At 36.9% G+C, this 12,259-nt stretch overlaps 1 protein-coding gene across 3 annotated transcripts in view; it reads left to right on the top strand.

Moving 5' to 3' along the window:
• LOC135686255 (E3 ubiquitin-protein ligase HERC2) overlaps positions 1–12,259 on the top strand; it is a 55,154-nt gene that overhangs the window by 6,191 nt on the left and 36,704 nt on the right. For all 3 annotated transcript variants that reach the window (XR_016143806.1, XR_016143807.1, XM_089108749.1), the window contains exons 7-25: positions 269–429; positions 730–875; positions 1,307–1,420; positions 1,781–1,946; positions 2,688–2,949; positions 3,429–3,632; positions 3,943–4,174; positions 4,606–4,980; positions 5,343–5,699; positions 6,147–6,329; positions 6,859–6,968; positions 7,086–7,291; positions 7,569–7,795; positions 8,318–8,460; positions 9,024–9,386; positions 9,765–9,901; positions 10,383–10,624; positions 10,929–11,170; positions 11,555–11,744. Coding sequence is in view for 1 of the 3 variants with exons in the window: in XM_089108749.1 (XP_088964875.1) it covers positions 269–429; positions 730–875; positions 1,307–1,420; positions 1,781–1,946; positions 2,688–2,949; positions 3,429–3,632; positions 3,943–4,174; positions 4,606–4,980; positions 5,343–5,699; positions 6,147–6,329; positions 6,859–6,968; positions 7,086–7,291; positions 7,569–7,795; positions 8,318–8,460; positions 9,024–9,386; positions 9,765–9,901; positions 10,383–10,624; positions 10,929–11,170; positions 11,555–11,744 (4,060 nt within the window). In the remaining 2 variants the exon portion in view is untranslated. The remainder of the gene's footprint in view (positions 1–268; positions 430–729; positions 876–1,306; positions 1,421–1,780; positions 1,947–2,687; positions 2,950–3,428; positions 3,633–3,942; positions 4,175–4,605; positions 4,981–5,342; positions 5,700–6,146; positions 6,330–6,858; positions 6,969–7,085; positions 7,292–7,568; positions 7,796–8,317; positions 8,461–9,023; positions 9,387–9,764; positions 9,902–10,382; positions 10,625–10,928; positions 11,171–11,554; positions 11,745–12,259) is intronic.

Consider the following 12,259-nt stretch of genomic DNA (forward strand, 5'->3'; position numbering starts at 1 on the left):
CTCTTGGAATGCGGAACATTTGTGGCCTGAGAAGCATGAAATATTCCTGACATGCAAGATGTGCCTAAAATATCAGAAAATATATCGATAGATGATTGCTGAAATTGAAATAGTTTAGGTGAAAATCTACAAAATAGAAATTAATCGCTATGTTATGCTCGTAGATATCAGTTTTAAGGTGATCTCAAGATGGATTATATCTTCAATCAATCTTTGTTAGTCTCCTTTATGTCTCTCCATTATCGCTCCGATATTTCTATCAAAACAGAAATTCTGCCGTCTTGTGGATTTACCTGCAAGGATTCAAGTTGGCAAAATAGCCGCTAGTCTGGATGGTCGCCATTATCTTGCCCTGACCTCTACTGGAGAGGTATTCTCTTGGGGTAACAATGAACATGGCTGCCTTGGGGTTGGAGTCGCTGTGGATGGGTAAGGCTATATAATTACTCTACAAATATCGACTTTATTATTGATCTCATCTGAACTGGCTGGCAATGAATTGCTGAATTTAGTCTTTTAGGCAATCGATCATTCGAAAATTGATCTTATTAAAACTTCATGACGTAATACGGTAGCTAAGAATGGCTAGCAACTGAAGCAATTAATTTTCTCCTAGAAGAATATTTACGAAAGTGTTTGTACTTATTACAATTAACTTTTTTTTCGAGAATCTACCTTCGTCATTCAGCTACGCGTTTTATTTGAATGAAAAGCATTTCAATTTTATAGAAGTATTCCTGCACATTCACCGATTCCAGCGCTAGTAGGAAAACGAGTTGTACACATCGCATGCGGAAGTGCATACAGTGCGGCGGTGACCGAAGATGGTGAACTTTACACATGGGGTAGTGGAGAGAATGGAAGGCTAGGCCACGGTAGAAATTATTTCGGTTCTTTGGATTTCTTGCTTGTTTTTGGTATTGGAATAGGCCGTCAGTTTTAGACCACTTAAGCACCTTAATGGGATCTTTCCCTCCCAGGTCTTTTGCTTAATGTTTTTTAACGATAAGCATATGATATATGATTTTGTACCGTGAATGAGTGAATACTACACAACTTGACAAGGCTTGTTGAGTTTAGGGACTTCGACTACCAAAAGAGATTTCTTGTTACTTCAATGTAAAAATGATAATACTGATAATTATTAATCGTGATTTGTTGCACTACGTTACTGCGGTGTTGCATTTTTAGGCAATGTTGCCTATGCTATTGAAATTCTGTTTTAATTGAAGATTCAGTTTCAATGATCAAATTTTGTGTTTTTTAAAAATGTATCTAGCCAATTTGTGTTCTTTCTTTTTTTAAGGAGGTTGTACTGATTTTTCCTCACCAAAGCTTGTCGAAAAGTTTAAAGGAATGCAAGTTACTGACATTGCGTGCGGAATGGGAAACGCCCACACGCTTGCAGTAACATCTGATGGTGAGATTTGCAACGGATGCATATTCTATTTCATTTCTTAAGGCAATTTAGGTATATTTCAAAATTCGGCTCCAAATATAGCACAAAAACAATAAGCTAGAAATCTCTTTAGGCTGAAAAGCACCAAGTACCGTTTCCACTTAATACAAGAATGGGTTTTCACTTGCATTAAAGAAACTGTTGCTACAAATTAATGACAAGGTTACTTAATACGTAAGACGACTAAAATTTCAATTCCAAGTCAATAGTTTAGATGATATCTAAGATGTTGCTTTTAATTTCGAATATGCTAATGTTCCTTTTTTTTCTCTATGTTTTGCAACTAGAAAAATAATTCATTTTGCTCATTTCATTTTAAAGGAAAAATCTGGTCTTGGGGCGATGGTGCATTTGGAAAGCTTGGAAGAGGCTCAGAAACGAGCACAGATTTACCAGAAGCTATTGATTCACTCGAGTCTGTAATGCATGTTTGTTGTGGCTTAAATTTCTCAGTTTGTTTGACCGAAGATGGCAAAATCTGGACATGGTTAGTCTTTGAAGTCAATGTTCGATGATAATCGTTTGATTAATAGTTTCTTGTTGATGAGTAGATATTTTAAAATATTCTCCATCGGGATACTCTCTTTTAATTTCTCTTTAAATGGGCATGCAACTTTTCTGGTATCATCAGCACATTGAAAATATGAAAGCAATCTAGATGCTCGTAGCTATATTGCATTGAAAGTTAATTTTTGTATGTTGGATTTATTCCATCTTGATATAACTACATTTGCCGTATGGTTTTGAAGCCCCAGATTCTCCAAGAAATGTCTCAATGAAACGCTTCTAGTTTTTGAAAATAGGCTTCCAAAAGTTTTGTCGAAAAACTACTTTTCGAATTGAGATTTTCCTGAAAAAAAGTTTTATTTGCAAAAAAGAGGCACACAACTCTGCAAAGATCTTGAAGAAATAACAGAAATTATATTTGCTAGGATGAAATATTTCTTCGAACTTGTTATTTTAACTTTTTATAAATGTACTTATTTGACAATGAAATGTAGGAAACATGTTAATCCATTATCATTTTTTGATTTTTGGCAAATTTGCACCTTCTCTGTTATTAAAGCACTAAAGGAAAGGATACTTTTTTCAAAAAAATTAATTTCTAAATGCCAAGGGAAAGTTTAATGGTTTTTATTTAAATTTTCATTAGACGAGATAGAAATTTTTCAGACTATTTTTGAGCGTTTGATATTTAACTACCAGCTAACCTATCTGTTGTTCTAAGGGGTCGTGGAGACAGTTTCCAACTTGGCCACGGGACCAAAGAAGGCTCAATCGTGCCCAAAGCCATCGAGAGTTTATTTGAAAACCCAATAATTGACGTAGCTGTCGGTTATCACCATTGTGTTGCTGTCACTCAAACCCGGTCTGTCTATTTCTGGGGATCACATGACTTCCAAGATGAAGAGTCAGCTGAGAAAACCCCAACATTTCTTGGAAGGAAATCGGGTGCTTTGAATGTCGGCATAGCAGCTGGACCGTCTCAGGTATGCTACAGAGTTGGGTTTATTATAATCAAACAGCTGATATATATATATAATATGCTGATATAATCAAACACGTATAACATCAACAAATCCATGTGTTATTTTGAAGAGCTATTGTGATCTCCTGAATGTGGTCATTGATAATTTTATAATCACTTCTACCAAGCAAATTCGGTGTATTCTTTCATTTCTCCCTCCCAACTGTCTCCACAAGTACAGTGATCTTGCTGCTTCGGAAATCAGGTAGTGGGTAATTTGCTTAGCATGAAACTGGTTTGAGAATAATCTGTTGTTGATCAAGGTTTTTGTTTTTCGTAGACTTCGTTTTTATCTACCTATTTCATTGGTTAGCCAATCAGATTTTTGAACAGTTTATTTTCGATGTTTTGCTACCCTACTCGAATTATTTATTGGAAAATTTCTATCCTGAACTTCGGCTATCATTTCGTTATGTTAATCCAGACTTTTTTGGGTTTTAGACATTCTGCTGGTCTGCAGGTAAAGCACGTGCAATGGCGGCCAAAGTACCGTTTTCTATTGATATTTGCAAAGAAACATTTGATAAGTTGAACGACCTTTTGGAAATATGCGACCCCGCCAATGCGAAGGAGAGCAAAAATGACTGGCTCAAAGACAATAGTGATAAAATTTGTGTGTGTGCCTTAAAACTGCTGAAACTGCAGGTTGGTAGCCTTTGTATGTTAGTTTGAAAACCTCTGATTTTTAAAGAATCTCTGAAATTTTGTCGCCATTCAATGGTGCTTGTTAACCAGTAGTCTCTGGTTAACAACTTAATTTACAAATTATGAAAAAAATAACTGAAAGCCTTTAGCTGATGATTTAGAATCAAATTGTTATTATATATTTATGTTAGTTACTTATGTTAAATGAGCTAGTTAAATGAGAGTATTGAGATTATATATATGTTGATCGATGTTATAGGGTAGCTTCTTTAAATAACCATTTTCACCATTGCCTATTTCCAAATTCTAGCTTCTCGCTGCGAAAGCTTGTGCATTGCAGCCCTTTGAAAGGAAACGGGGAGTTGAAGGAGACCAATCTACTGAGGCGCTGAAAGCAAGAATCATAAGCCTTGCTTCGAGAGCAGAAGTTGATCTTTCTGTGAGATCAGAAGCCCAGTCAATCCTCCGCAGAGGTTGGTCTATTTTGCTACCTGCAGCAGATGAGCGAATCGTAGCATTAAAAGCAGTTCTAGATGATGAAGGTAAGTTCATGAGGTTACCATTTCTGCTACACTTGCACTGGATTTAAAAGTCTCTCTAAAGCTGCTTATAAACACTTTAATGACATGGCTAGGTACTCTGTTTTTATCGTCATTCGCGCTCTCCTATATGGCGATAACCGTACCGGGCCCACCTTTCAAAAAATGTGTTCCTACAACGCCTCAGATTTCCTCGCAGTAGGTTGGGAATAGTTTTTACCCTCGCATTGTGGTCTGGCTTGCTTGGATGTGATAGCAGGTGTGTGGGGAAGGAATGGTGCTCATTGGAAAGGTGGAGAATCATTTATTCTTTAAAGAACTTTCTCAAAGCTCGCAATGCATTGCACGCAAGCAGGTAAGTTACGCAATCAGGGGGAAAGTCTATTTCATGCTCTGTTCTATTCTGATCCTGTTTTTTCACGTTTTACTTTCAGAGGGCTCAAACGTCAACATCCGAAAGCGCTTTTTGATTGATGTGTTAATGGACAGCTTAGTTAATGTCGGTGGCATCGATGCAGCTATTGACAATGGCATCAAAGACCTCATTGCATCGGCTGCAAGACGACCAGAGGACGGGAAATTTGATCGAAGGTGTCTTGATTTGGTCGGAGACTTCATCGAACTGTTATTGAAGATTGTAACAATCGACGCCTTGGAGAGGCTGAGTGAAAACGATATCGAGACTATATCGCAACGAAGTAATTTTGCATTTATAGAAAAGAATGTCTGCATGATTCTGCGATACCAAAGATTATTATTTGCAAGGCTCTTTAAAGGGAATGCGAAGGACCAATATTGGCCGCTAAAAGGTGAGTAGTAGTTTATAGGTTGTCTGGTACTATATTAAAATCAAAACCCGCCAGTTCCTATCTTAATGACATTTCTGTTTCTGTGGATATAAAGTCTGACGTCTCTTCTATTGAAAACTATTCCTGTATGAGATCTAAGAAATTTCACTGGGCATTTTTTTGCAACTAATGAACATTTCAGTAGAGTTTGGTAAGAAAACCCCTGAAAAAAATGCTGTGTGATTAAAGTGTGTAGGCCAGTAAAATGGCTTTACCTGTGATACCCTGTAAACCTCTTTGCGTAAAGATTAACTAAGTTGTTAGAAAACCTAAAGAATCGAAATAACAGCAATAGCATAAGCAAAACAAATATTGCCTTTCAGGGTATATCTCAGAAACGAACCCGGATATCAAGTCAATATCGATCTTGTTAAAGAGGTTCATTCAAGCAATGGTGACTTGTTGCAAATCGCTTCTGAAGCAAGGCTATGAACGGGTGCTCAAAGGCAAGGTTTCCTACAATAAAATGTCCAGCTTTCTGCTGCTAACTGTACCAGGAATCGTGCTAAGAGAATTTCTTATTCTTTTGACCATGGCTCAAAGTTTTGCTCCAGCCGTCGCAGCCACATCAGAAGGAGTGTCACTTTTAGGAGAGCTTTTGGACCACCTTGACATGTTCAATCATGTAAATGGACAATGGAAAAGTGACGATTCCGAAGATCTGACGTGGTTTTCTAAAGGTGAGATTTTTTTTATGAAAATCGTCAAGACCGTTTATTCGACAGTAAGGAGAAAGATAACTAGTTTTCAGTCAAGTAGCCTCAACTGGCTTTTTGACTTTTTTCTACTTTCTAGCTTCCTGGAAGTGCAATGCTCGATAAATTGTTTACGTCAAACCTTATCGTTACTATGATTATTCAAAACTTTTACATGAATTGTTAACGTGCATGCTAGAATAAAAAAATTAGTCGATGTCCCAGGCCGTATTGCTTGGATAGATGTTCTGTTTTTACTTGTAAAAAATACACAGGCTGGTTTTCAGTATATATAGTTTCCGATCCAAATATAGTAAAATTGTATTCAGGTTTATGATTTGAATGTCGTTATTGGCAAAAAAACAAAAAAATTCATAGGTGCAACAAATGATGTGCAAAGTTCAGAGCAAAGTTAAACTTCTCTTGTTGTAGTGGAAACCATCAAAACATCGGATAGCAAGCCAGAAAAGTCTGTAAGAAAAATTTCTCAAATCGACTTGGATGAAAACGTTAAGCAGGGTAACACGTGGGTTGCCATTCACAACAAAGTCTATGACCTCAGTTTGATGAAAGATCAAGCTCCTTGCGGCGAAATGCTGCTGGAACATTATGCAGGTGAGGATCGATACAATCCAGCTTTGATTTTCATCAGGATAGCTCAAGATTAAAATGAAAATTTGGTTACAGAATGGTTTTATATCATTTGTAAAGTGTCAACGACATATTTTGGCATTAATTATAGCAAGTTTAAACTTATCCAACAGGTCTTCATCGCGTTATATACTGCCTTCGTCACATTTTTTTAAAAAGATTTTCTGGAAAGGCTGCGAAGGGTTAGGGCTCAATCTTTAAGCCCCTACGTTGTTTTTGTTTATAGAAAGTATTGATAGCATGTTGTCGGGTATCTTTATCATATTCCTTATCGAAATTTACGTAGGTCAAAGCAGTCAATGGGAGGAATATGCCTTCGTTTAAGGCAGTGATTGATTTGACTTATAGAGCTATCATCATTATCATGGTCTTTGTCCTCAAGGTCATAACTATGGTGATCTTCTTCGTAATTTTCAGTGCCATTAACGCCAGTAACAGTCATTTTCTATCTTGAGTCCGTTAGTTTTGATATCTCCTTTGTAATTTCTTTCAGGAAAGGATGCTACTTCAGTTTTTGACTCAATGCACCATTCAGACGAAGCATTGGCGATGATGGACGCATTCTTCATTGGCGACCTCGAAACTAAGGACAAACCCGATTTGGTTTGTTTTTATTTTCACCTTTTTAGAAATAGCCAGGGTTTTGGTGGTTGCTATTGTGTTCCTATGCCTTTTCTTTAATTGGAAATTTTCCGTAATTTAAACTTTCTTGCTTGCTAGGTTCCAGTAAAAGAATGTACAAAAATTGTCAACATTTCCTCGTCATTTCTCGACTCAGAACGCACGCTTGCCTGGATTCTCGGTCTTCACGCGGGACATCTTGCGCGCGGTGTTCTTGTCACGTCTGAAGAGCTTGAGAAAAGAAAATGGATGGAATCTAAGCTTTTTTGTGGTGGTGTGGAAAGTTCTGCAGTCCTCAAAGATATGTAAGTGTCAAAAAATTCAGTGGAAAATCTAGATATGCTGTTAAAGGCAATTTGTTTTCTGGAAATACTTGGAGTGGCAATTAAGATAAGAATTCGGTAAAAATAGCTGAAAATGGTTCTTCCAGATTTTGCCAAAATCATAAAATGCTCGTTTATCGTTTGGAATTTTGAGTAGAGAGAAATATCTTAAAAGTCCGAAATTTCGATGATATCAAAATTTTGTTGGTAGGAATACAGCAATAAGAAATAATTTCTAATTTTCTTCTTTTGCCATCAGCTTCAAATTTGAGGCAAGCAGCACCACTGAGGAAGAGTCATTTGAGCTCGAAAGACTTCTTTATGACCTGCCGCTGAACAAAATCATGTTACAGTTCATCGAAAATACTCGATTTGTTTCATCGCAAAGGGATGTCATGTTTTCTGCCATTGAGTTCCCTTCTGATCACCCTGTAGAGAAAGCAACACGTGCTATTATGGCCGCTGCTATTAAGCACCTTGACCTTAGTAAGTGCTCTTAGCTTCATGTCTTTTCATTGTAAAACCTGGACAGCATCAGCGTATCATATATAGGCAGGTCTATTGGTTTGAAAAATATTTGTCTCATTATATTGTTTTTAGCAATTTCGTGGGGCTGTTTGTATAGATAATGTATTTAAACTCGGTTTTCCTGAGATGTATGTCATCGGCACATTTACATATTTCACTTCTTTCGAACCCTTCTGTAGGATACTGTTGTGAACCTGTCACCCACCTCCACAATATAGAGGTCGAGTGGGTTTTCAGTTGGACACAGTTATTAATTCATTGCTTTACAGTACAGCCATTGCAGGCTTTAGAATATTCTTAAAGGCACTCCAAAGATTTACTTTTCGTTATAGCAATGAATTTTATAAAACTTCTAGCGAATATCTTTATGCATGGGGCGAAGATCTTTTGCAACGAGAAAACCAGTTGCTTGTAAATTTAGCAACAAAGAAATTGTTATTCTTTCGTACTTATTTCCTATGGTTATTATTATATTTACAGAGGAACAGGCTGTACTCTTGGCGAAGACCCAAATAAGTGACACTCTCAGTCGTAGCGAGAAATTAACCATGTTGGAGACCTTTCCAAAGAAACTTGTTGACGTAATTTTCAGCACGTATAGACAGAAATTGAAGCTGGTCCGGGTAAGAAAGTCACTTTATATCTTTTGCAGTATATGCAATCACGGCATTTCCAAAGCTTCATTTGTCATTTTTGAATTATAAATTCAATCAAGCTTCTTTTGTAGCGTGAACACAAATATCAACATTTTAATATGCAATAAATTTTACCACGAATGAACCTTTATAACGGGCTATGCTCGAAAAGTTGTTGTTCATTTAATATATTATTTATTTCTGGTACAATTTACTTACATTCATAGTTATCTTATTATTATATTGTACCGCACGCAATCTAGTAAAATTATTCTATGCACCCAAGAGACAGTCATTCAATCTTTGCAAAGAATGTTAGAGCCCCTAAATTGTGATCTTGATATAAAGGCGTACCTTTTTAGTTTTCAGACTAGCATTGTGAGATGTAATGTAAGAAAGAAAATATTGTTCCATCTATCGATTACCGCTTTCTTAGTCTTTTTCTTTCAGTTGATTATATAAATGCGAATTGCACAGTCCGTTTAAGAGTTGTGTAGATGAACATTTACTATCTGAAATATAACTTGATTGTCTTTTGTTTTTCAAATTAGGCCCACCAAGAGCATAACAAACCATACGAGAGTCTGTGCTCTGCAGTAGTAGAGAAATGTCGTTTTGTCTTCTACTGTTTACATCCAGCGTCTGGTGTAAAAAAGCGCGATGAAAGTATTTCACGAAAGCAGCTTACTACCTCAAGATGGCAGGAAGCCGTACAGCGTTTGACTGTGGCCGAAGGGACATTTTGGGACACAGCAATATGGTGGAGTGAATCGAAAGCAAAGGAAAAGAGGAGTGACCTATATTTTGGGGAAGATGAGAATTTTTTTGCAAAACAAGTGACAGAAGAGTTGTATGATTTTGTTTGTGATGAATCGCTGAATTTAGACACCATTCGGAAATGCTTCCTGTATCAGGCACGTCTTTGTGATAAAACTTTATTTAGAATAAACTTTATAAAGACCATTTCTTACAGGATTAAATTTTCGAATCAATAATTTTTCAGCGATTTTATACTCTAATTCCTAGTCTAAGAGAGTACAGTAGAATAGATTCCAATCTTTGCTCTTACGAGATACATTTGTGCTTATCATTTCCCCAAGTTACACTTGCGTTTTAAATTAACATAAATGCCACTATTATTTCACCTCGAAAAAGCCTTAGCATGTCAAACTGAAGTTAAATGGAATGAGAATTTCTATTTTTAGACAACGATCCAACGAATATGTTCTTATAACTTCTTTATTTGTTTGCAAAAATGTTTCATGTCACAATTTTGTGACTTTTTCTTACAGATCAAACGAGTGAAACAGCGCTTGATTTCCGGTTACATGATGCAGTCGTACATTCTAAGAACCGGAATGATTCCGTCTGCTCGTTTCAGTTTGCTCTATGGCTGGATGGGAATGGAGTTCCAGTGTGGTATCACGAGGTATCTCACCAATTATAAGCTGAATTAACGTCCTCTGTAATTCTGTATAGGGAGCCCAAAGATCTTTTTTAATTGGCAACAGCCACCATCCAATTTGTTTTTCCTCCTAATTTTCTTTTATCTTTTATATTTTATATGGTAATGCTTTTGTGTTCTCGCCATTTTTTATTTCTCTCATTCTACTTTCACTCCCAGTGCATCCTAAGGCTATCATTAAGGAAAATGTTTTCAGATTTATCATAATGCCTCTGACATAGTATAACTACACCAAAAAATCATCTAGGGGCACTGGCAATCGTACTTTGTATTTTCATTTTTTTACACAACCAATTGTCTGTGACATGAAATTTTCTGTGAGCATCACAGCAGCCATTTTCAAATTTATACCACAAAAAGATAGTGTTTTTACTGTACAAGCGTTAAATATTTTTACTTCACCGCATATATATATATTTATATATATAAAATTATATATTTGCAGTAAACCAAAGCCGGGGATTGGAAACAACATTGAACTCGTTTCTACTGAAGAGCTTGTGAAGTTAAGATCTGTTTTCGATGTCATTGCCCACTGGGCGGTTGATTTGTTGAGGAAGACTGTAAGGGACCTCAGCGAGGCTGTTGCATCTTGCAAGGAGACTGTGGATGTGAAAGAGGTTGTTCTTCTGCATGCACGAACGCTAACAGCAGTGCTTGGAATGTTGACGTCACAGAGCCATTTTGGTAAGCTACCGTTGTCAGGGTGAATAGAGCGAGGGCAATCCAACCAAAGTAATCCTACTTTGCTGACATCGTATGATTTTTCATAAGAAATCCAGCATAAGTAATTTTAGTGGCCTTTTCTTGGATAGTTTTTGGATTTTTATATCAGACCATCAGGGATTGAAATGATTATTTGCTAAAAAAGGGTTAACTTCGTTAATGTATGGTTATTTCTTTCAATAGCTGTCTTCCAATATTCTTGTTTGATTATTGTTTAATTATTGTTAAAGGTTTGAATCTAGTCTTTGTACTGTTATTGTTTCAGACAACATCGAATTGCTAGTACACAATGGAATATTTGCTTGTATTCAGTCGATTTTGAACTGTCTTGAGAAGGCCATCGGCGAGGAGTATGAATTTGATCATCCTTGCCCAATGACAGTTATTGTTGATGAAGCTAGACATCACGTGACCAGTATTCGAAATCTTACTGGTGCAGAAATGGCCAACCTTATGAAATCAGGAACTCGTGTGATTCGTGGTGTGGACTGGAAATGGGGTGACCAGGTGAGTTTTATGGCCTACTTTGAGGCCTGTCGTTGTTCTAGCGGGGATATTTTTCAAGTTGATTTTGCATCTGAAGATTTGAGTTAGCTAGCGTTACTGGTTAAAATCTGGTTTCAGCAGATTTAAATTGAAGCAGATCTAATTCAATAATTGTATGATACTGTAGGGTTGATCAATGCCAGAGGCTTTTGAAAGAGCCAAAATTTCCAGGATAGCCCTCGAGTCTCAAGAAATTCATTCCTTCTCAAGAAATAAAATAGTTTCATTTGTGGAAACACTTAATTGTCCATTCAAACGCATTTGTATCCATCCATACATTTGTATTAACACTTACTCGCACAAGTATTATAACTTATACTAATTCTTTTTTGTATTGTTGTAAAGGATGGCCCTACTCCAAGCCAGGGACGTGTCATTAGTGACAATGTTGGAGAAGATGGTTGGGTACGTGTGCAATGGGACACTGGGAGTACAAATTCATATCGTATGGGAAAAGAAGGGAAATATGACTTGAAACTAGCGGAGCCATTGGTTGCTGCAGAAACAAGTGATGATGACAGTGATGGCTACAAAGGTACTGAACACCGGTCTGGGACCGTCGCTATGGGGGGCTTTGAGGGGTGTGACACCTTTTTGAAGCTTTGGCGATAAATTTTAAATTTGTCAACAAATGAAGGATGGCTCACCAATTTTGTCAGAAATTGGGACCTGAAAACCCCCTTGAGCGCAATAGCTACTGATGGCCCTGCATTAGTATTGTTTATCCTTCTTTACGTTCAATTTTGTTTTGTTTTAAAATAGTTGGTCTAGTAGCTACTGTTCTCGTCGCCTATATTTCGAGCCCACTGTTCCAATTAAAAAGGCTAGCATTTAGTCTATGGCTTTGGCAATGTCGATAGTAGTGCCTCCATCGTTAGTAGTGCGGTGGGGTGCCTCCATTACCAAGTGACAGTTACCTCAATCAAGCAATGTAGAAGGAAATTTCTCAACATATTTTGAACTTCTTTTTGCTACAATAAAAGCAATGGACAAAGCAGAGGCTTTTTGAGCATAATATACATTCAATTTGGCAAAGAGCTTTTAGAAGAG

The sequence above is a fragment of the Rhopilema esculentum genome, chromosome 6, assembly GCF_057945365.1.
Source record: "Rhopilema esculentum isolate cy_ngs chromosome 6, ASM5794536v1, whole genome shotgun sequence".
Taxonomy (NCBI): domain Eukaryota; kingdom Metazoa; phylum Cnidaria; class Scyphozoa; order Rhizostomeae; family Rhizostomatidae; genus Rhopilema; species Rhopilema esculentum.